The sequence below is a fragment of the Prunus mume genome, linkage group LG4 (genome assembly GCF_029339155.1).
Source record: "Prunus mume cultivar Tortuosa linkage group LG4, ASM2933915v1, whole genome shotgun sequence".
NCBI lineage: Eukaryota > Viridiplantae > Streptophyta > Magnoliopsida > Rosales > Rosaceae > Prunus > Prunus mume.
In genome coordinates this window covers 24513786-24537414 of record NC_142701.1, presented here as the reverse complement: position 1 = coordinate 24537414, position 23629 = coordinate 24513786, and the positions used below count along the sequence as shown (strand labels likewise).

The window sequence follows — 23629 nt, the reverse complement described above, 5'->3', positions numbered from 1 at the left end:
GTTCCATCGAATCCTAGCACATGGAAATGTCCCAAATTAACAATGTGTGCTTTTATTGCTCTTGATTTGTTCTTCCAAAATGTAATAAGAAAATCATATTGCAATTAGTTTTCATATGCATTATAAACCCATTTCATATAATTCTTCCAAAGCTAACATGCTATTGTCTTAGAAAGTTGAAGCCGAAAGGTTAAAGCTTTAAGATGCATTTGTCATTTTCTAAGTACTTGTTTTCTGCACATCTTTGTTTGTTTCTGATAGACTATACCTAAACCAAACATTTCCATACGCAAATAACGTCTGTCAAACCAAACAGCTAGGCAAGAAATCCAAATAACACGATTCCACTAGCTATACCTTCTTCAACATATGTTCATAAAATAAAAATTCCACGTATATTCGTGTTAGGAGCGATTTTTCTGTTTGGCTGCTGTATACGGCAACACACTTACATTGATGGATCACATGTGAGATTGGGTTGGATCAAATTACAAAAGTCCGTTCTTTGTAAAGACGATCACACAACTATATCATCCGAAGTGTCGAATATAAGAATTTATATTTACATTAGATGAACATAAATAAAAATATTTTATATTATCAACCTATAAGTCTCATATTCATATCATAATTTGGATTCATTGAAGGGGTCTAAAAAGAGAAACATATATGGTAGACCAAGCACCTAAAATTTGTATAGGACCCGTTGAAGAAAGTGGAAAAGGTGCTGAACAGACCAAGCAAACCCACAAGCCAAATTGGAAATTTTATTTATTAAAGCTAATAAACAATGATGCCAAAGGGGAGGAGAAAGCAAAATGTCTTCATCGACTAAAGAAAGACAGAGTTGTCATGTTGGCACGCCTAGATGGGCGGTTTGGTCGGTCGCCTCTGGCCGCCACCTCAGACCAAAAAGCCACCATTTTTTTTTTTCCTTGCATGGCAATGACCAATTAAACCTCATTTATGTCTTATTTCTCACAACTAGCATTCTTGGGATTCAGAAATTCACTCGATCAAAAGAAAAGGAGAGACAATGAGAAATTGTTGTAGCAATTTCATGTTACGCATTTACAGCATCAGTCGAGAATGTAGTTGATAAGTGAAAGAGAAAACAAATGAATTTACTTCCAACTATTGAGTAAAGAGTTTGTAGTTTAAAGTAGTTAAGAACATTCACTTATGCACCAAATGATGTATCAAATTCAATCTAGGAGCCTAATATGCATAAGACATATCCAGAAAATCCGAAAATCGAACTAACTAAGATGATGAAAGATATAGAAAATTGAGTCGATTCCAACTAATGTACCAGATATATAGATTACCCAGCTCTAACTAAAATTTAGGAGCCTAATATACAGAGCATTCACAATAGGCTTCCTAAACCACCTTCTTAGACAAATTTTAGGGAGGAATTGTAAAAATTCAACTCCAACCATGCTCCTTATCCACCTTCTAAAAGAGTTGATAAGTCTCGAGTAAAAGTTTGTAATTTAAAGTAGTTAACAACATTCACTTATGCATCAAATAATATACCAAACTCCATCGAGGAGCCTAATATGCATAAGACAGAAACAGAAAAATCGAAAAGTGAGACTAACTAAGATGATGAAAGATATAGAAAGTTGGGTCGATTCCTACTAATGTACCAGATATATAGATTCCCCTACTCTAACTAAAATCTAGAAGCCTAATATACATAAGACCCTATCGTCACTGGTGGATCCATAATTTTTTTTGCGAAAGTATAATTTTGAAAGGCTAAAAACTCTTTGTGGATTGAACATCTAAGACTTTTTACCTAAATTGACCTTAGGTCCTTTCATGCATTCATATCATACATGAAAAATTATTTTATGTAAAAATATTGACTAATTATGAAAAATTATTTTTCGGAATAATCATTTTCTCAAAATAATTTTTAGTGGCTTTTATTCCTTACACATCAAATAAGAAAACTTGATTTTATGGGATTTTAGTATGAAATATATATTGACTTAATGAGCCATCATTTTTAGCATAAATTGTATTTTGCACTAAAACCGATTTTTCATATTTTGATTTGGTGGAAAATTGATTTTCTAGTATTTTTATTTGAATCCAAATGGAGGGTACTTCCTTATTTACATTGTAAACTTAAGTAAATCGAGTAAAATAAAATAAATGAAAGTAAAAGAATATAGACATTTACTTAAATGCTGAAAATGGAATAAGATAATATGCACCACTACTTGAGTAAAGAGGCAATTTGAAGACCTACAATGATTTTTTTTCTTGCGTTCTAATAGGTCCATCACTGCCTATTTTATTGAAATTATCACAATATATTTCTCTATTTAAATCTTAATTTCTTATTCCTAAGCCTAATATTCTGTATCGACAACATGGATTTTCAAATCAATAGGTTTCAAATCTACAGATTTGAAATAGATGAAGAAAAAAAATTCCACCAGATTTGAAAATCCAAAATATATATTTAATTATCTTTAAAATCCAAAATATGCCAAAAAAAAAAAGAAGAAAATAAAATGAAAATCCATATAGATTTTTTTCACCATAATATTATGTCTTTGGTTGGCATTGTAATTAAAATGAAATCGGAAGGCAAGAGTTGCGAATACAGCAAAGTTGCTACTGTCCGATTGAAAATAGACGGCCCCACCTTGCTGTCCCATGGCACTACGGTGGACCCCACTGCCTCCTCACTCATATTTATATACTTGGAATCTCTCCCTCTCTCTATAGCTCCTCCTCTGCCTTTTCGTCACCAGCTCAGCTCCTAATCACTCCCGTTTTTCGTTTTCGTGTTTCGAAAAAACAATAAAAACGCTTCACAGAAATCTGAGGGAAAAACCAATCAGCTTTTATCAGGCAAGCGATCAATCTTTCCTTATGCTCTGTCTTTTCTATTTGTATGTATGCATGCTCTGTTTTTCTAACTTGGTTTTCATTCTTTGAATTTGAACTGTTTTCTGTTCCTCTGTGTTTCATGCTTTACTGAATGGCCTAGTGTTCTGTTTCTGCTTATTATTATTTTTTATTTTATACATGGTGATGTGATCAAGCATCAAGCTGTGATCTTTCTGTGATAATGTTATCTGCCATCTGGGTTTTATTTAAATGTGGTTGAAAATTGAGATTTTGTGATTTTGGATGACCAATTCATATGAGAAATTCTTGTGTTTCTGATTTCAAAGTTTGAGTCTTTGAACTCTTTGGACAAAACCCATCTCAATGATCATAATTCTTTCAGCTTCTGTTTGCTGGTTTGCTGATCTTTGGTCATTTTCTGCTTCGTCTTCATTCCTTCTAATTTACTGTTTTCGAAGGCTTTGAAACAATCTCATCCCATCACTTTGATCACAATTGTTTCACCTTCATTCCATTTGCTGATCCTTTGGTCTTTGATTATTTTATTTTTTTTCTGTTTCATCTTCTTTCTGTTTTCACTTGATGATCAGTGAAATGAAAGCTGAAGGAAGTTCATCTGTGATGCAAATCTTGAACTAGAGAGTCAAGAGGCAATAAACCCAATTGGGTTATTCTTTTGGTTTGACCAGTCTATATGGCTTTGAGATCTTTGTAGAACCAGAATTCAATCCCTAGATAAAATATTTCCGTTTTATTTATTTATGTATTTGTTTATTTGCTCGGGCGTGTTGGGTGGAAGAGATTTCATTCGTCAAAAGCTGTTTAGATCGCTATTTAAGATTAATAAAGCATGAATTTATTGGTAATTTAATATATTTGATGTTTTGTTTACTTGGATACCAGCTCTTAAATTGATTTTTGCTTTTTTATTTTATTTTAGTAAAAGTTTTTTTGTTTTTTTTTAATATATGAAATGTTAATGAATTAGTAACTGCAAAAATAAGATGCTATGCATATTGTGTTATCAAAGTTGATCTTGAATGATTAACCTTAATTAGTGGCCTTATTTTTATGCATTTGTCAGTTGAATGATAATTGATGTGGCTCTTTTTATGTTTGTCTTTGTGTCTAATTATGGAGCCAAAGATGGCGATGAAGGCTCTGTCAAAAATCTAAAATAGGGAAAAGAAACTTAAGAAAGAAAATGATGGCAAAGCTACCTGTCCAAGCACCTTTAACTTTGAAAGAATCTTTTTTTTAATTATTATTTATAATTATCCTTTTTTCTTCTTCTTTCTTTTTGGTCATAAACTTAGAAATGAACTGCCAATAGGGTCTAGGCTAGTGGAAAATTGCTCTTTATTTGCAGACCATTGGTCTCGGGTTCAAACCCCACGACAGTAGTGTGTTTGGGTGAAAAACCTCATTCCCTTGGTAGCTATCGCTTGTATTAAAATAAAAATAAAAACTTAGAATGGAACTTAAGAAAGATGGGGACTTGTGATTTGTACAATCAAATAAAAATTGAAGGATGGAATGCCCATCTTAGTTGCGGGCTCCACCCACTATGCTTCACTTTTTGTGTATTAGCAACCAACGGTCCAGATGTCACTAGAGATTCAAAGATGTAGCTTTTTTTTTTCCTTTTTTTCCTTTTTTTTTTTTCCAATTTTTAATCCATGAAAATGATGCCACATCTGTATTAAAAATGAAATTCTTAGAAGATGGAGTTGAAAGACCTTGTCTTTGTGTGTAACAACTTAGCTTGAATGAGGAATTTTGGGGCCTAGAGACTGTATGGTTCCACATGAAATCATCACATGATTGATCATCCTCACTAGTTAAGTGACAAATATGGCAGGCAGTCAGCAGGTGATATTAAATCCATCAAATTCTAATTCTTCAAAGAATGTGATCAACCCTAATTTACAATTAAATTAAGATTTTTCCCTGTGATTTTAATAATCTAATCTCCAATTGATTTGAAGAAAAAAAAAATCAAATGTTTTTATTATCTAATAATTTATTTTTATTAAAAATAATTTATTTTTTTCTTGGCCAGTAGAAATCTAGAAATAATTGCATTAACATAAATGAAAGAATAAAATATGTGCCATGATACTGATGGGCCACCACAATGATTTATGGTGGGTACCCACTTTGGGTGCCACGTCAGGTGGGTTGTCTTTGTCCGGCACGCAGTTTAATTGCTTATACCCACAGCTAATCCGGAATAGGAATGACAGAATTACCCTCGTAGCTTACCTTCTTTGTTAAGAAATGTCTTTGTCATCTCATCTCATGTGTCTATTTATCTAATCACATTTTATTGTTGCAAAGGCTTCACGTAAAAGAATTTTCCAAGAAAAAGGAAGTCTAGTTATTAAGATGATTCTTTTTTTCTATTTTTTTCCTTTTTTGAGAAGTCTGCATTATTGTAATAAGTTGATAACATAATAAAGTGGATGATGAAGTTTTTGTAAATCACAGAGACGCAAGTGGAGTAGGTCAAAATTAGGTGCAATATGGAAGAAACACAAGTGAGCTCAGAAATCCCAGTGAAGGCATTTGAGGATGCCGAAACAACAAATGCCGAAGCAATCAAGGTAGCTGCAATATTTTGTTCTGTAATTTAAACCCTTTTCTTTGCTAATTTTTTCAGACATTGATTAATCTGCAATCATTCACGTTAAGTCCTTCATGGGATCATTTGATTTTGTAAAGTTTTTTAAATAGATGTTGAATGTTGATTACGGTGGTCGTAATGCAGGTATCAAATGGGGACTTGCCACCGGTAGAACATGAAGGAAAGAAAGAAGAAGAGGAAGCAACTTTTGATGGAGAGTTCATAAAAGTTGAGAGGGAATCACTAGATGTGAAGGATGGTTCTCATACTGCTGAACCAGCATTGGTGGAGGACAAGCCATCGGTTATTGAGAGAAGCTCAAGCAATTCAAGCAGAGAATTGCTGGAAGCCCGGGAGAAGGTGAGTGACCTTGAGCTTGAAATTGAAAGGTTGGCTGGTGTGTTGAAACATTCGGAATCAGAGAATTCTGAGCTGAAGAATGAGGTCTTGCTTACAAAAGAGCTGGAAGAAAGTGGAAAGAAGTATGAAGAGCTTGGACTCAGTCATAACAAATTGCAAGAGCAAATTGTTGAAGCTGAGGAGAAATACAGTTCACAGCTCAATGTTTTGCAAGAGACGTTGCAAGCTCAGGAAGAAAAGCACAAGGATCTGGTTGGGGTGAAGGAAGCATTTGATGGTCTCAGCCTTGAGCTTGAAAGCTCAAGAAAGAGGTTGCAGGAACTTGAGCAAGAGCTGCATAGTTCTGCCGGTGAGGCACAAAAGTTTGAGGAGCTGCACAAGCAAAGTGGTTCACATGCTGAAACCGAGACAAAGAGGGCCTTGGAGTTTGAGAAACTGCTTGAAGTGGCAAAATTGAGTGCAAAAGAGATGGAAGATCAGATGGCTTGCATACAAGAAGAACTCAAAGGCTTGTATGAAAAGATTGCTGAGGATGAAAAAGTCAAAGAAGCACTCAACTCTACTGTTGCTGAGCTTTCTGCTGTCCAAGAAGAGCTTGCTCTATCAAAGTCCCAAGGTATGGATTTGGAGCAGAAACTCTCTGCCAAGGAAGCTCTTATAAATGAACTGACTGAAGAATTGGGCCTGAAAAAGGCCTCAGAATCTCAAGTCAAGGAAGATATTTCTGCTCTTGAAAATCTGTTTGCGTCGACTAAAGAAGATCTTGATGCAAAGGTTTCTGAATTGGAAGAAATCAAGTTGAAGCTGCAGGAGGAGTTGAGCGCCAAGGAATTGGTTGAAGCTGCACAAAAAACTCACGAGGAAGAGTCCTTAGTTGTACAGGAGAAATTGGCAATAGTAACCAAAGAAAAAGAAGCTCTGGAAGCAGCTGTGGCAGATCTCACTGGTAATGTACAGCTGACGAAGGATTTGTGCAGTGATCTTGAAGAAAAATTGAAGATTTCAGAAGAGAATTTTGGCAAAACAGATGCTCTTTTGTCTCAAGCTTTGTCAAACAACACAGAGCTTGAACAGAAGTTGAAGTCGCTGGAAGAGCTCCATAATGAAGCAGGAGCTTCTTTTGCAACTGCTACTCAAAAGAATCTTGAGCTTGAGGGTATTATTCAATCTTCAAATGCAGCAGCAGAAGAGGCAAAATTGCAACTGAGAGGGCTTGAGATGCGCTTTATAGCAGCAGAACAAAAGAATGCAGAGCTTGAGCAACAGGTAAATGTGGTAGAGCTGAACAGAGGAATTGCTGAAGGTGGTCTGGAAGAACTCTCCGAAAAATTATCTGCACTCAGTACTACATTGGCCGAGGTTGAGGAAGAAAAGAAACAGCTGAATGGTCAGGTGCAAGAGTACCAGGAGAAGATAAGCCACCTGGAATCTTCCTTAGACCAGTCATCTTTGCAGAATTCAGAGCTTCAGGAGGAATTGAAGATTGCCACAGAGAAATGTGTTGAACATGAGGGCCGGGCCAGTACACACCATCAGCGAAGCTTGGAACTTGAAGATTTATTCCAACAATCTCATACCAAAGCGGAGGATACTGGTAAAAAGGTGAGTGAGCTGGAGTTGTTACTTGAAACAGAGAAGTTCAGAATCCAAGAACTTGAGGAACAAATAAGTGCATTGGAAAAGAAATGTCTGGATGCAGAAGCAGATTCAAAGAATTACTCCAACAAGATATCTGAACTTTCTTCTGAACTTGAGGCATTCCAAGCAAGAACATCTAGCCTTGAAGTTGCACTGCAAGCGGCCAATAAAAAGGAAAGGGAGTTAACAGAAGCCTTGAATGTTGCTACAGAAGAGAAGACAAGGTTAGAGGATGCATCAAACAATTCCAGTGAGAAGCTTTCTGAAGTAGAAAATCTATTGGAAGTCTTGAGGAATGAATTGAATCTAACTCAAGGGAAATTGGAAAACATTGAAAATGATCTCAAGGAGGCTGGAATCAGAGAAGGCGAGGTCATAGTGAAACTCAAGTCTGCCGAGGAGCAACTGGAGCAGCAAGGCAAAGTAATAGAGCAAACAACATCCAGAAACTCAGAACTTGAAGCACTACATGAATCCCTAGTGAGGGATTCAGAGATCAAACTCCAGGAAGCAATAGGAAGCTTCACTAACAGGGATGCAGAGGCAAATTCTCTGCTTGAGAAACTGAAGATTCTTGAAGATCAGGTGAAGGTTTATGAAGAGCAGGTTGCCGAAGCAGCAGAAAAATATGCGTCATTGAAAGAAGAACTGGATAACAGCTTGACTAAATTGGCTTCTTCGGAAAGTACTAATGAAGAACTCAGTAAACAGATCTTGGAAGCAGAAAACAAAGCTTCTCAGTCCCTCTCAGAAAACGAACTGTTAGTTGACACAAATGTTCAGCTGAAAAGCAAGATTGATGAACTACAGGAATTGTTGAACTCTGCTCTATCTGAAAAAGAAGCCACTACAAAAGAGCTTGTTGCCCATAAGAGCACAGTTGAAGAATTAACAGATCAGCACTCAAGGGCCTGTGACCTTCATTCGTCTGCTGAAGCCCGCGTTGTGGAAGCCGAAACCAAGTTGCAAGAAGCCATTCAGAGATTCAGTCAAAGAGATTTGGAAGCTAAAGACTTGCTTGAGAAGCTAGATGCTCAAGAAGGCCAAATAAAATTGTATGAAGACAAGGCTCAAGAAACATCTTCAGTTTCTGAAACCAGAAAAGCAGAGCTGGAAGAGACTCTCTTGAAGCTGAAGCATCTGGAGAGTATTGTTGAGGAACTGCAAACCAAGTTAGCTCACTTTGAAGAAGAGAGCAGAAAACTAGCTGAGGCAAACATAAAACTTACAGAGGAAGTGTCCATATATGAGTCCAAACTGAGTGATGTAGAAGCAAAAAATTTTACTGCCCTTGCTGAGAAGGAAGAGACAGTTGAACAACTTCAGGCTTCAAAAAAGACTATAGAAGATTTAACGGAGCAGCTTTCTTCAGAAGGGCAGAAACTACAATCTCAGGTGTGAATCAAACTTTTTGTGATTATTAAGCTGATATTATATGATGCTTTCCTGTCCCCATATATGCTCTATAACTACGTATTTTTGGTACAGATATCTTCAGTTATGGATGAGAACAGCCTGCTTAATGAATTGAATCAAAATATTAAGAAGGAACTCCAGCATGTGATATCCCAGCTCGAAGAACAACTCAAGGAGCACAAAGCAGGGGAAGATGCCTTAAAATCTGAGGTTGAAAATCTCAAGGCTGAGATTGCTGAGAAATCTTTGTTAGAGAAGTCTCTCAAGGAGCTTGAAGAGCAATTGGTGAAAACTGAAGCTCAACTGAAACAAGAGGTAGAACATCATCAGTTTCAATAAAAAGGAAATCTAGAGAATAAGCTCTTATTCTGCATTCTTTAATTTTTCTTTTTCTGCATGGCGGGTGGGGGTGGTGGAGGAAAGGGGTGCATTCATCTTTTAAGGATTTTTTCTGACTCAGACAATGAACTGTAGGTTGAAAGCGTTAAGTCAGCTGCAGCTGAAAGAGAGGCAGAGTTGACTTCAAAATTGGAGGATCATGCACATATAGTCCATGACAGAGATTTATTAAATGAACAAGTTGTAAAACTTCAGAGCGAGATACATATTGCTCAGGCCACTGTTGCTGAAAAGGTAAGGCACCGGTATTATTTAAGATTTCTTTTACTTCAACTGTATGATGGTGAATAAGTTCAAAGTTAAGAACTGTGTACTGTTCATATCAATAGTAGCATCATGCATTTCTAAATTGCAGACTTTTAATATTAACGTTTTGTAAAATGATCCATGTTTTAATTCCCTACTCAACAGAAAGAGCAGATTCTCAAAAGGATCTGGAACGAGAGGCATCATTGAAGCATTCTCTTGAAGAACTTGAAGCTAAGAATAAAGAAATCACTCTTCTAGAGAAGCAAGTCAAAGACCTTGAGCAAAAATTGCAGCTAGCTGATGCCAAATTAACAGAAAGGGTTTGTCTATACCAATTTCCCTACTCTTTATATATACTACTACGGTACAAAATGCAAACACATAACACACAAATTATGCATGCTGTACGCTTGTTCGAAAGTAGTTGTCAAATTTTTAGGACTTTACTGTGCTAAAAAACTGTGGGAAATGGAAGACGTCAAACCATACTAAAAGGATTTCAACTTACTAGAATCATGAAGCAAATTATTCCATCAAACAATTGTTTAAAAGATATGTTTAAATCATGTTGCAGGGTGATGCCAATGTAGCCGGATTGGAAGTGAAATCTAGGGACATTGGATCAACAATTTCAACTCCATCAAAAAGGAAGAGTAAGAAAAAGTCAGAGGCAGCACTTGCTCAAACTTCATCATCTTCAGAGATCCATACTCATACTGCTGAGGCTTCCCCTCTGATGAGCATTAAGTTCATTGTGGGAGTGGCTGTGGTGTCTGCCATCATTGGCATCATTCTCGGGAAACGATACTAGATTTGCTACTGTGGTTTTTGGTTTTGCCCCTCAGGTGTTGGTGATATTTTTTTTTCTTTAATTGTTTCGGTTGGTATAAATTATGCACAGAAGATTGAAGGCTTGGTTTTTGTGCTTTCAAGCTTAGTTTTTGAGGTTGTTGGTCAGGGAATTTATTTTAATGCCTATACCCTTGCCTGTTTGCAAAGCAAAACGTAGTTGAATCATGTATTATTCAAGTTTGTATTTAGTTTTTGGATTGGGTTGCAGATGCTTTCACAAATATTTACAGCTGTACATGCGTGTCTGAAAACTTGTATGTTTACAGCTTGTTCTCTTTATGAGTTTATTGATAGGCTGTAAGGCCGATATTTGGCAAGTCCCCCATCTAAAAATCAGTGTGTGCAAAGCTGTGTTATGAGTTGGTCGAGGAGCCTCTACAAAACATATTTCTCCTGATGAAACAAAAAGGAAAAAAAAAATTCCGGGGCCAAAGAGAAAAAGAAAGTAAAAATAAGCTCAAGTAAACGTTATGCGAATTGCCTTAAAGATTTGAAAAATAGACAGTTTGGATTGTTGAAAAAAATTCGTAGGGGAATGCAGTTTTCTATCTAAATGCTTAACTCTGTCAGTTTTCTATCTAAATGCTTAACTAGGTTTTCAAATAACACAAAACTAATTTTATTGCTTCAAGTAATAATTCATCTCTAAACTAAAATTTCACATATCATCGTGAACTTATGGTTAGTTTCATCTATAAGCACGTTGATGTTGAATTAATTCAGAGAAAATTTGAATATTTGACCATTTTTCATGTTGAATTCAGAGAAAATTTGAAGGTATAACAAAATGTTATACGCAGCGTTGGCACTTTCCATTTTGTTAGTCACGTGCAAATTATAAATATGATTACATTTACAAGGGCATATCTGAAAGTACAAAAACTTCAGCATTCTAGGTTGTTAGTTGCAAAACCCTATTTTTCTTCCATGAAAGCTACCTACATGTAATTGTCTGCTGCAGGAACTTGCTGAACCCATCCACATCTGTGGAGGCTGAGCCATGATGTATTTTTTTTCTTAGCATTAGCAATAGCATCTTGGGGTTCCACCACCTCTGCAGTAATGCCATGAAAAGAATATTATCTTTCGGAATCGAGCAGTATTTCTGGACATACTACTTTGTTACAGTACCTTGCTCGTCTAGGTACTTGAAGAAAGTGAAGGAGTGATTATAGTGGACTCAAAAAATGATTTGTGTCATTGCATTCCGTCGTACCGGCTTACAACATCGTGTTCAACATTCCCCTTTAACCAATTTAAATCCGATAAAGATCTCGTTGTCATCAAACCCTGTGCATCAACCGACATTCTAGTTCAACTCAAGACCAAAAAAAATTAATATTCATAATTCATAATCCATACAAACTTAGTTACCTGAACCCAAATCTTCAGCTTCATCAACTGAAAGTTCTAAAAGCCTTGTGTTACCAGAGGGGGGATCAAGTGACATCCAATCAGGATTTTCATTGTCTTCTAGGGGCATTTCCGTCTCAGTCACCCAGTCTTCGACAATGCTATTGCGGTCAAATGATATAGGACCCACATCTTCCTGTTCTTTGTGCTTGTGAACCCTAGAAGAAAGCAATTAGCAAAAGAGCTATTTTCTTTTACCAAAGAAAATTTGGAAAATACCAATATACAGAACCTATTGTTTCTACTTACTTTTGTTTTAGTTTCAGGTTGTATTGAACAAAAACAAGATCACTAAGCCGTTGACATTCTAAGCTGTTCCTCGTCTTGTGCAACAGTTCAAAAGGAATTTGATTCTCCTGACCTTGAACTATGCTGCAAGTTTGACTGAGAATACGAATTGCCAAGCGAGCAAGGTTTGGGCAACTACTACCATATGTCGACCACCATTCAGCTTAGGCAAACAGAACGTTTAAAGAAATTAGCTGAAAGATGCCATAAGATCCAAACTCTATGCAGCACAACTTCAAAAAAGGGGGCTCATACCAAAATCTAATTTAACACCAGAATGACTGACATAGGCAATACTCTGGGCGCTTTTTTTAGCATTTTATCACATTTATCATTCTATTATTTTATTTTATTTTATTTTATTTTTAAAGAAGAAGTTAAAATATGGTTTGATCACCTTTCGTCTGTATGTTTAGCCAACTAAATAAAGAAATCCTGTCACCCAAAATAACAATGCACTCTAATGAAAGATCCTCACCAGGAAGTAGATTGTCTCTAGCTCGAACTGCCAAATTCCTCCCCAAATCTCCAACAGCATTTTTGTACAAATTTATCTCTTTGATAACTTCATCTTGGACTTTTATATCAGGAACCAAACTCTCTATGCAGTCAAATATCCTTGATATGATCTCATTATGCAAGTCTCCTTTGACACTATAGAAAAACTTGGGATTAAGGTAAAAACCTGCAGCATGAAGAGGAAGATGCCATAACTTTTTCCACCTGTAATCGATAATATCCCAGTAGACCATGTATTCTTCTCTCTTGACAAGTTCTCTTTTGATTGTTTCTTTTGCTCGATATATTCCTGCAAACACATATCCCATTGCTGCCCTCTTCTGGCTACCAACAATTCTCAAAACTCGCAAAAGTGGGTTTGTTAAATGTGTGACCAAAATGCACGATGACCAAAATGAGTGATTGCTTAATATATCTAGCACTGCTGATCCTTCTGGTGTTTTGGAGTAGGGGCAGCACATCCATTCTTTTGAAGTAACCATAGACTGCAAATTAAATTTAAGGTCAGCCATTTGCTTCAATGTCATAAAGTTTGTAGCAAACCTAGTTACTCCCAGCCTCACAATGTCATTACCAAAAGTATACCTTCTCATCATATTCAAAATGACAACATGTTTGTAGATAAATCTTGTAACAGATCTAGCCTGTTCAATTACAGAATTTATCCACTCAACTTTTCCAAAATCCTCAAGGATCAAATCTATGGAAGTGGCAGCACAGGGAGACCAGTACAGGGTAGGGAATGTATCCATCAACCTCTTCCCAGCAACAGCAAATTGCTCTTCAGTATTTGTAATGACTTGCAAAACATGCCCAACTCCAACTTCTTCCACCACTTCCTTAAGAAACTCGAATAAAGCATCTGGGGAAAAAATAAAGTAGGAAGCATCCATAGATTTCAGATAGATTGTTCCTTCAGGGCATTGCACTGCAAAATTTAGCAAAGTTTTACCCTTCTCAGAACTCCATTGGTTGACTAAAAGGGAACAACCAGTCCTTGCCCAAGTTTCCATGTGTTGATGAATATCACTCTTCACCTCTCCAACTGCATTCTTCAATATCCAACCCCTAAGGTCATCATATGAAGGTGCTATAGTCCCCTTTCCCCGAGAGGCAATAGCATCAATCATTGGCTGGAAATAAACCGAGTTCTTCACCACATCCAGGGGAGCCTGAATTTCATATAAAAACCGCCCTATTGCCATATGAATTTGTTGATTGCCGACCTCTTTCACCTCATAATTATTGTCGACAGTTCCAGCATTGGCAGCCCCCACAGCACTTTCACCTCTCACCCTCTTCCTTGCACTCACATTTGTATTACTTATGCCAACTTCTTCATTTTCCAACCAATATGAGTTGGGAAAACCAGTTGATCTCCCTTGGGTGTCTTCAGAAAAAGCACTACCTACTGCAATAGGAATAGGAGCTGAAACGTTACTCAATTTCGTAACGCCATCAACAGAACCAGAACCAGTATCTGCAGAAGAAGTTCCACCCCTCCACCTCACTCTTCTATCCACACTCATTCCAGCATCTTCTTCTTGATTCACCGAAAAATTCAATTTGGGCACTCCAGCTGATCTATGCATTGCAGCATTACTCCTATAAGAATTGTCTACTTCAAGGGGTACATTAGTCAGATTACCACTCAACCCAACTCCATTCCCACTCATTCCAACATCTTCTTCTTGATTCACAAGCGAATTCGAATCGGGTCCTACCATCAATTTGCACTCCCCATTTTCAGCAAATGAATTGTCTAATTCACTAGGACTGTGATGTGGGTTTGCAACAATTTGACTCTTCCTGTGCCTAAACGCTGCAATCCCATTATCTAAACTCTGTAACATGGAAATACGAACATCTGGTGGGGTTTGGTCACAAGTAGGACCATTGCCCTTTCGACCAGCAAGGTGGGATTTAAGCCTGTTAATTCCACCACCCTGAAACACTTTGCCACAATATATGCACTTCTTCAGCTCAGCCTTAACTCCACTGGGCTGGTCTTTGATGAAAAGTTGGCAGTGTTTCCATGCTGGGTCTTGTTTGTGTGGAGAGACAGCGACAGGCTCAAAACCCTCTAGAGATATCATCCTAATAAACTTTATGATCAATCAATCAATCGCTACCCAGAATGCTTCATGCAATATATAAACTGAGAAATATGTTACATTTGGCAAAAGAATTCGAAAGAGAAGAAGGAGACGATAAACTTACTTGTCTTGGTAATTTATGTCAGTCTTCGGAGGCTTTTGGGAAACGCAGAGGAGAGAGAAAGAGGGCTTTGTGTTTTGTTTTGTTTAGGAGAGAGAGACCCAAGCGTGCGGGCTTTTGATGGATTTTGGTGTTAACATAGAGGTCAACCGGTTGTGAAGTTGTGATTTTCATTTTTTTAAGGGCGTTTCAGCGTAATTAGTAAGTAATAAATGCATAATTTATTAAAAATTCATTTACATTTTATATATAAATGTAGGGCTGGCATTTTAGACTGAAAAATTGAAAAACCGCAAATACCGACAGAGATTTTATCATATCTAAACCAACCTATCACGAAAACCGACCGCAACATGCGGTTTATAGAACCGACTGCAATATGAGGTTGCGATTGCAGTTCTGCATATCCAAATAATGTGGTATACTACAAACCGCAATATAATTTAATTAATTATTAAAATAAATACTTATAATTATTTAATATTAACTAAAAGAGGGTAGGACTTCATCATTTAGATAGATCTTTCTCTCTTCTCTCTTCTTCTTTTCTTCTTCTTTTTCTTTTTATTCTCTCTCTCTCTCTCTCTCTCTCTCTCTCATCTTTTTCCTCTCTATAGGACTCACCTAGGCTTTGAATGTATTACTAATGAAGTGTATTTTCCGCCAATCTCTTAAAGTTCCCTCTATTTTTTTATTTTTTTAATCTCAGCCTTGAAAAAATATCATTTGAATATTTAGTAAATTGATATAACTTAATTAGTAAATAATTAAACTTTATACACTAGCAACCTGGGTTTCAATTAGTATTGCAAACTAATTGATTATGTTGGTAATTTTTTAGGTTGTTATTAGTGAGTTAGCAAGAGATAATCTCTAGCTTGCAATCAACTATTTAGTTGATTAAGGTAGGAAGCACTCCCGAACCCAAACCCTAGCCGTTCTCTCCCTCTATGAGTCTTAAAGGAAAATTTCCTAAAGGAGGGAAAAGGAAGAAGCATTACTGCCTTTCCTCCCCCTTCTCTCTTCTCGTCTTTTCCTTTTAGGTTAGTGAATAAGTCCACTAAGGCATTTTGAATAAAAAGCCCCTTGTGGTGGTTTCTTCTAAGTCATGGTTAGATTGAAGTTCTCAATCACCCTTTTTAGTCTATATTCTCAATCAAATCCTACTCCCAAAATCCGCTCCCTAACGCCGTTTATGTTCTTTAAATTTGATTATACATCATCTTTGATAGAGGTTGTTGCAAATCACTCAATTGTTCTTTGGAAAAGTTGTTGTTTTCGTTTATTTGTTCGCTCTTATGCACAAGTAGATAGCCAAAATCATATTTTCCCAGATCTGTTAAGGATGCGAATGGGTGTGGCCGCGACGGTGCTTCTTTAGGTTATGGTACTAGAGTTCGTTTAGGCTCATGGGTTGATTTAAGGTTGGTTTGTGGGCTTTATTTGGGCTTATAGCTAAATGTGGTGAAGTGGGCCGGTAGTTTTAGTGTGGTTTTTGTCCGCGTTAGTTTTGCTTTTAGCATGTTAATTTGTTGCCCTCTTAGAATTGATATTTTAGATGTCTTTGATTGTACCGTTGAAGTTTATCTAATGAAGTTTCTATTTGATCCCAAAAAAAAAAAAAAAAACTATTTAGTTGATTAATTATGCATTAGCATGATTGTGGATTGTATTGATTTATTTTTAATAATAAAGTTCATTATCTCCGTATATGAGTTAAAGAATCATTGCCAATGATAAAAAGTTCTACTTATTTCAACAGTATTTTTAAGCATGAGCAAACTCTTTTTTTTGTTAATGGAAAGTTCTCTAATATTAGATGTTGTTCCCTATATCGACTGTAATATACCGACAATTGCGGTATACCGTAATATATCGGTCGGTTCATGATTCATCTTTTTACCATACAACAATATGTCGGTCAGTTCATAATTTCATTGAAAAATTACGATAACCAAACTGCAACCATATGCAGAAAAATTGCATAACTTTTATATACAAAAAATATTTTTTTTCCGTTTAAATTAAAGTTTTCTAAAATGCAGGCTAGCCCAACTTTCATTGGTTCATGCATTGGCTCAATTTCTATGAAATTATAGTTTTGACTTGGTTGCTATTGGGCCTAGCCCTCTCTAACCTCAGCCTGACCCAATTTTCTTTGGTTTTGGAAACTCAATAAGCATGAGGCATGTTATGTTTGCATGTCGAAAAGTAGAATTTCATAACGAGGGTATTTTCTAAGGCTAATCAATTTGATCAAACGGTTAAACAATGAAATCTCATCTAAGGGTCTTAGATTAAGTCCTCACTATGGAATCACTCATGTGAAAAGACCCACAAATGCTAGGTCAAATAACATTAAAATATATATATATATATTTATGTAAAAATAGTTGAACGTAAAGTTGAACATACAAATTTATAGGGTCGAACATAGTGGCATTTTGATATGAAATATAGTTAAAAAGTTAGAATTGTTGAACTAGTTGATGAGTCATTAAAGTGGTACGATGAACATGTGAAGGAATGCTTTAGTTTTGGCTTTTAATCCGTATCATGTTAAAATTCATTAAAGATAGATCTTGAAATGTTACAGAGAGAAGTAACTTTTTCACTCTTGCATAAAAAAGGTCTCTATCATGTCAGTTTGAGCCAATTCATTCCATTCAGCCAACCTGGAACTGATACGCAACAATGAAAGAAGAGAAGGATAGCCACTTCTTTTGTATATGAGAGATTGGTTTGTAGGGATTACAGAAGCACCAGCATATGCATATCTGAATTTCTGACAAAAGCGAGGTAAGCTTTCATAGTCTAGTCTAGAGTACACTTCCATGTGCCCTCATTTCATTTGTGGGGACTATGCAATCCCAAATTCCCCAATCACCCAACCCAGACCAACCCAGCAAGCTTTCATTTTCTCCCTACTAATTCTTAAAATCTTAGGGTTCGTTTGGTGATCCGATTTGAATTGAATTGGAGTTTAGTCCAAGTCAGTCTTATGAATTTCATCCTTAAATGAGATTTATAAGACATAATATGTTAGATTATTATCCATTTTAACAAGTACAACCCCTCATCGCACCGAACCCAATTTGAATTGAATTGAAGTTTAGTCCAAGTCAGTCTTTATGAATTCCATCCTTGGATAAGACTGTATTGTTATTTATTTTAACAAGTACAATTCCCCCATCGCGCCAAACAACAACCATGACTCTATTTTAATTGAAATAGCTCAATTCAATCCCGACTCCCACTCACAAAATGTGACCTTAAAATCATCAGCACACCAAGCAGGACAAGTCTTCTTTGTTTTCCTTTTCTATTCTTCCATGTTTGATTGCAACTTTCCACCCAACCCATGGCATTGCATCACCAAAACTTACATTAACTATTCTCAAATGAATTAAACAATTGTAACTCATTTAAGAACTCCAATGATTGTCACTTGAATTCACCATCTATAGATTAGACCCCATCAGATATGGATCTTTTTCCTTTTTCTTTTTTCTTTTCACATATAAATTTAAATATAAAAAACAAAAACTAACTACATTGTTTTTATCCTTCAAAGAATTACAGCCAAGTGAAAACAAATACAACTCCACCTCCTCCATCGATCCCCAACATGTCGTGATAATTGGTTTGCCAATTATCAAATTCATCACTCCCCAATGTTCATCAATTTCACCCCAACAAACAAAGTGGTGGAGCATGTTGGTCTCCTTCGCAACATCCAAGCAACCCAATCGGCCAATCGGCCACTCGGGTCAAAGTAATTCAATCCAACGGCTGCCAAGCAGAGGCTGTAAGCAAGGAGAGGTCCTTCCAACCCAACTTCAAGCACCCATTTTCCTCAACCAAGGTGTATCCTTTCCAGGGAAACATCCCAAGCAGCAAGCTTGCCTGGGCCGCCGGGTTCCCGCCAAGCGAAACGGGCCGAAACCCGACCCGCTTCAACTCATCCCCCCACCTCTCCACCTTCACCTCCCCGGTCCTCTTGGGCCCACCCACGGCTAGAATATTCCTAATCTCGCAGCCAAACAGCTGCTGCTCCACCATATGCCTCTCTAGGCTGTCCGCTCCCAATCCATCCCCAAGCGCGTCAAACAGCGCACTGTAGTAATGCAAGGCCTCCACGAACCTCCCCAAGAAGCTTCCGCTATGGCTCAGGTCCTGCTCGGCGATCGTGATCAGCTTCGGTCTCAGCGAGCCCAGCAATCTCAGCGTCGCCAAATCACTGCCGGTGACGTCATACAGACAATGGTGCATCCAGTGGACCACTGTGGCCTCGTCCGGTCTCACTCCAAGTTGACTCAGCTCGGTTATGCTTCCGATTTTGCCCTCCAGGGGCCGGAACTCGAAGGGAAGGCCGAGCGAGCTCGCGAAATCGGCGAGTCTCCGCCCGGTCGACTCAAGAAGCTCCGACGAGGATCCGAACCCGGTTATCCGCATTGATCGGATCTTCTTCGACCGCGAGGCTAAGATGTGGAACAATCCTGGCCACTGGAGGCCTTGCATTATATCCAAATCGATGACGTGGACGTGATCCTCGCCGTCCAAGGCCTGGAAGATGGCTTGGTTGGACGTGAAGTGAGAGAATTTGACTAGAGGACTGATGGAGTTGTAGGATTGCAGAGCGTTGAAGATCCGCTGGGACTGAGCTAAGGTTAGGGTTTTTGTGGTGAGGGGAGAGTAGGTGCCTAAGCAGGAGCTGATCACGCGCGTCTGAAGCGCGTGCACAAAATACGCGCCAACTCGCTCCGGCGAAGATCCGAACGGGAGGAGAGCTCGGCGATCTCCGGGAGGAGGTCGCTGGCTTCGTCGAGGCTGTCCATGGCGACGCACTCGGCGCATTGTAGGAGAAGCCCGAGGAGTCTAAGACCGGCCGACTCGCCCTCGGCGACGGGCTCCTTCTCGCGCTCGTCTGAGGTTTTTTCGCGGGAGAAATTCCGGCCGGAATTGGGGCGCTTTGTGAAGGAGGGGTCTTCCCGGATGATTCTCCGCCGGCGAGGTCGCGGTCGACGCGTTTGGTCTTCATGGAGGAAGATGAGGAGCTAGGGTTATTGTTAGGGTTCGCGGCGCCTATTGGGGATTGAGGAACTAAGCTCTGAAGCATGACTGGCAGAAGATGATGAGTGTGTGTAATTGTGGAGAGGGCGATAGAGAATATAAAAGTGAGGAAGCTTTCGAGCGAAAAGAGACAAAGAAAAGCGAGAAAGACAAGCAAAGGCTTGCACAGTGAAGTTTGCAGAGAGGAGGTGGTGTCAGAGAGAGAGAGAGAGAGGAGAAAGGGTGGTGTTTGGAGAGAGAGAAAATGGGGGAAAAAGAGACAGAAAGTTTGACAACTTTAGAGGGGGTGGGGAAGAAAATCCCAAAATCAAAATAGGATAAGTCCGTTTGGGTTGGGGGATCCGTGTGAGCGTGGGAGTGACACGTGTGGGGGAGATCGGCCTCGTTAGGTACTCCGTTTGGGCGTGTCGTTAAGCCCGTTTGTTGTGTTGGGGGATTAGGGAAAATGATAGAATAAAGGGATTGATTGATGGATTAGTTGAATAGATTATTAATTAATCAGTTTCTTAATCGTATAATTAGCATCATCTTTGGATTCTCGGGACGATGTTTTAGGAAGATTATAAGGGTTGATGCTTTGTTGCTTGTGTTGACATTGATTTGTGTTATTTGTTAATTTTATCTCCCATGTCAAATAAATCAGCATTTGAATATTGTTTGTTTGGTTGGATGCAAACATCTAGAGCATTCAAAATTCACAATTCTGGGAATTTTTGTGGCGGCTTGCAGCTCTACAAGCCAGGGAAAACAAAAGGATCTATGGCACACTATACAACACAATGAGATTTGGTTTGCTTGCTAACGGATTCTAGCTCAATGAAAAAAGATCTTGATTTGCAAACGAGCGATCTCAGGTTTGAACCTCTAAGATATTTTGATAGTGCTAATGTATGTGTGAGAAACTCTCTACCCCTTGTAGTTTAAATCATCGCATTCAAATTATTGCTTACTCTATTATAAGCAAAACCCCTTGCTTCATCAAGAAAAGAGAAGTACTGAGTAAAATCGGCTGCGTATCTCTGATGTCTACCAAAGTGATGGAGGAAAGGAATCTATGGTACCACCATGCTTCTTTGTTTCTGTTTTTAATTGAGGGCCGGTTATCTGACTCATACATCAAATGATGTATGCATCTGAAGCCTCTTCTCAGTCAGAACAAAGAATCTAAAGCCTCTTCTCTAATTGGGTTTGTCCACTAGACACACAAGACAAGTTTTTTTTATATAAATTTTTCCTAACGACCAAACGACATTGTTAAGCCTTATATCTCCTTCATAACTAGGGATTTATGAAGGGCAATGTCAATACTGAAAAAGAGCATGGTGGTGGGCCTAAATATAGGGGAGACTCAAAAGCCAGCCAGATAAACCATTCACATCCAATCCGCACAACACTTTAACGCTTTTTCACTGCAGCACATTAAGTCACCCACCCAGAAAACATCCCTATCGCATTGTCTTTTTGCTTTCTTTTTCTCTAGCCACTACTTCTAGCTCGTATAGGTCGTACTCTTTAGGAGAATTCAACACTACTCTTAGGTTATTGGGTCATGGGTTCATTCGTAATTCAAACCTTCAACGAAAATCCTATGAACATCCCCAAACAAGAAAAAGCCCAATAGCAAATGGTACTTGTTCCAAGTTTTTTGGCCATACGTAGCCATCAATCAGAACAAAGATTCGATTAGGCAAGCATACGGAAAATTTAACAGGCACAGCTAATGATCTAGAAATAACCGATCCCACTGCTAAAGATTTGTTTGCTAACATAACAAACATGCAATCTGGTCCGAGTTCTTGCATGATCAAAAGCACCGCATGAAGTCTAATATTTGCAACATCAAAGCAACAAAAACTTAATTCAAAAGTAAACATCAACAGTATCTGCACTGTCCAGCTGAGCACAACATTCCCGTCCAAGTCGATGCTCAATTTCGAGAACATAAAAATTAGTAATAACTAGATTAGCAATACCCAGTCAAAGCAGCATACCGTCAAGAAGTCACAACACCTCATACAAGGGCAAAGAGGATAAGTAAATTACAGTATCCATACGAACACAAACAACAAGTCCACTTGAACAACAAAAATCATCACACAAATCAAACATTTTGCACAAGGTTGGGTCATCTATCACTAACCAGTAACTCGACAAGATCAGCTTAACCCTACGGTATAACTCTTTGAGTTGTTTCACGTATATTTCATTCATAAAAATTTGACAAACTGTGACGAAAGACACTAGCCAAAAAACCAGCCACACTAACGCCCCCATCAAGATATTCATGCTACAAGCCCTTAACAGATTATGGAATCAACTATATTGGCCAACAGTACTCAGTAAATAACTCAATCTACCACATTAAGCTGGAAACTTTAACGACCCGACATATTTAAAAAGCTAAACCCTTTATAATCATTCGAGATTTAAAAAGCATTTATTTACCCCAAAAGAAGTTCAGAAAATGCATACTTAAGATTAAAAGACTTGACTATTTGAAAGTTGTAGTAAATAGTAACTAAACCTTGGGTATCTTGAATAAATTTGAACAAAACATTTGACATAACACCTGGGTGATTAGGTTTGTTTTATTACTCAGTTTACAAAATCCAAATGGGAACATATTACTTTCACAAGAGTAGGCAGGTATATATAATTTGTATAGAGGTCAGATGCGTTTAGCATTACCATGTGACTCTTCAACTGATACTTAAGTATACAGGACAATTTCCTATACAAAATCCAAATGATCTGGTGCAAAAAGCACACAATCTATGCACAAAATCAGCACATCTAGCTGCACAAGATAGACTGAAATCCAATCTCTACGAACCCCAAAACGAAATTGTAATCCATAAGCAAATCACGACATACCAATTGCAGAAAATGAACATATCAAGCAACACAGATGAGCAATGAGGATATAAAATCTCAAGTAACATAGTAAAGCAAGAAATGCCAAATTTAACATTTTAGTAATAACAAATCTAATTGTTTAACTAAGCATTAATGCATAAATCCATAAAAAGTCTCATCCACACAGATCCTAAACCATTTTCAATCCAAAATTAACTTGAAAAAACAGAAGACAAAACCAGACCCATTTCCAGCACGACGCCGTTCGAGCTCCCTCAGAACCTGAGCTTGGTGAAGAACCACCTGTTCTTCCCGGTCTTGAACCGCTCCTCGAAGCGCTTCTTGGTCTCCTTCAATGCAGTCACCTTCTTGTCCTTGGTCGCGAAAGCTTCAACGTTGACGACGTCCTTGAGATCCACATCCAGGGTGTAGCGAGTGGGCATGAGGTGCTGGTAGTTCACGAGCTTGACGAAGGGCTTTACCCTGGATTTCTTGGCAGTCTTCTTCGGCCGAGTCCTTGCGGATAACCTTGCTGGGATACTTCTTTATCCCCGCAACCAAACAGTGGCCATAGGGACGATCGCGAGTGCCGTCGTCGAAGGCGCGAACGATCACGGCCTTGCGTCCGGCGTAGCGGCCCTGGAGGATGATGATGGCCTTGTTAGGCTTCAGAAACTTAACCATTGTGCCTCTCTCTTCTCTCCTCTCTCTCACTCTCTGGTTTCGGCCAAATGTGGTGAGGAAAAACCCTAAATGAGCGATTATATAGTTATGGCGGCTCAGCGAAACCCTAGGTTTAGGTGGATCTGGGCTGACGAGAGTTTTTGTGTTGGGCTTTTAGGACTTGGA

General features: G+C 38.2%; 4 protein-coding genes across 7 annotated transcripts; 1 reads left to right on the top strand and 3 right to left on the bottom strand.

The window, feature by feature from the left end:
- The first annotated feature begins 2729 nt into the window (after window positions 1–2729).
- Window positions 2730–10649, top strand: LOC103329076 (uncharacterized). Its single transcript, XM_089050085.1, has 7 exons — window positions 2730–2874; window positions 5365–5480; window positions 5645–8893; window positions 8987–9229; window positions 9389–9552; window positions 9729–9882; window positions 10137–10649. The coding sequence occupies exons 2-7, from the start codon at window positions 5400–5402 to the stop codon at window positions 10371–10373; spliced, it is 4128 nt and encodes a 1375-aa protein (XP_088906211.1). The 5' UTR covers window positions 2730–2874; window positions 5365–5399; the 3' UTR covers window positions 10374–10649.
- A 535-nt stretch (window positions 10650–11184) lies between these two features.
- On the bottom strand, window positions 11185–14981 carry LOC103329008 (uncharacterized). Of its 4 annotated transcripts, none has more exons than XR_016126000.1 (5): window positions 12594–14944; window positions 12077–12278; window positions 11789–11985; window positions 11546–11704; window positions 11185–11468 (listed from the first exon to the last, which is right to left on the bottom strand). XR_016126000.1 is itself a non-coding variant. In XM_016793345.2 (5 exons), exons 2-5 carry the CDS (start codon window positions 14728–14730, stop codon window positions 11649–11651), a joined length of 2592 nt encoding a protein of 863 aa, XP_016648831.2. In that variant the 5' UTR covers window position 14731; window positions 14855–14981; the 3' UTR covers window positions 11185–11648. The 4 variants fall into 4 exon arrangements, 2 of the variants coding, with proteins under 2 accessions (XP_016648831.2, XP_088906210.1); XM_016793345.2 differs by having other exon boundaries at window positions 11185–11704; window positions 12594–14731; window positions 14855–14981; XM_089050084.1 differs by having other exon boundaries at window positions 11185–11704; window positions 12594–14739; window positions 14855–14941.
- Window positions 14982–18292: 3311 nt separating this feature from the next.
- LOC103329009 (GRAS family transcription factor) lies at window positions 18293–20291 on the bottom strand. The gene has a single exon (XM_008231440.3). It carries the CDS (start codon window positions 19706–19708, stop codon window positions 18632–18634), a length of 1077 nt encoding a protein of 358 aa, XP_008229662.2. The 5' UTR covers window positions 19709–20291; the 3' UTR covers window positions 18293–18631.
- A 2555-nt stretch (window positions 20292–22846) lies between these two features.
- LOC103329010 (large ribosomal subunit protein eL27) lies at window positions 22847–23535 on the bottom strand. Its single transcript, XM_008231441.2, is given in 2 exon segments — window positions 22847–23286; window positions 23288–23535. Coding segments are annotated over 2 exon segments (408 nt in total). The 5' UTR covers window positions 23465–23535; the 3' UTR covers window positions 22847–23055.
- Between the last annotated feature and the right edge of the window lie 94 nt (window positions 23536–23629).

Bases quoted from the DNA above. Each gene is read 5' to 3' on its own strand.
- LOC103329008 (XM_016793345.2), bottom strand. From the start codon at position 14,730: ATGATATCTCTAGAGGGTTTTGAGCCTGTCGCTGTCTCTCCACACAAA. The intron at 12,279-12,593 runs GTGAGGATCTTT...TGTTTGCCTAAG, and splicing joins TAGAGACAATCTACTTCCTG to CTGAATGGTGGTCGACATAT. The intron at 11,705-11,788 runs GTAACTAAGTTT...GTTGATGCACAG, and splicing joins AGCTGAAGATTTGGGTTCAG to GGTTTGATGACAACGAGATC.
- LOC103329076 (XM_089050085.1), top strand. From the start codon at position 5,400: ATGGAAGAAACACAAGTGAGCTCAGAAATCCCAGTGAAGGCATTTGAG. The intron at 5,481-5,644 runs GTAGCTGCAATA...GTCGTAATGCAG, and splicing joins CAAATGCCGAAGCAATCAAG to GTATCAAATGGGGACTTGCC. The intron at 9,230-9,388 runs GTAGAACATCAT...AATGAACTGTAG, and splicing joins AAGCTCAACTGAAACAAGAG to GTTGAAAGCGTTAAGTCAGC.
- LOC103329009 (XM_008231440.3), bottom strand. From the start codon at position 19,708: ATGCGCCGAGTGCGTCGCCATGGACAGCCTCGACGAAGCCAGCGACCT.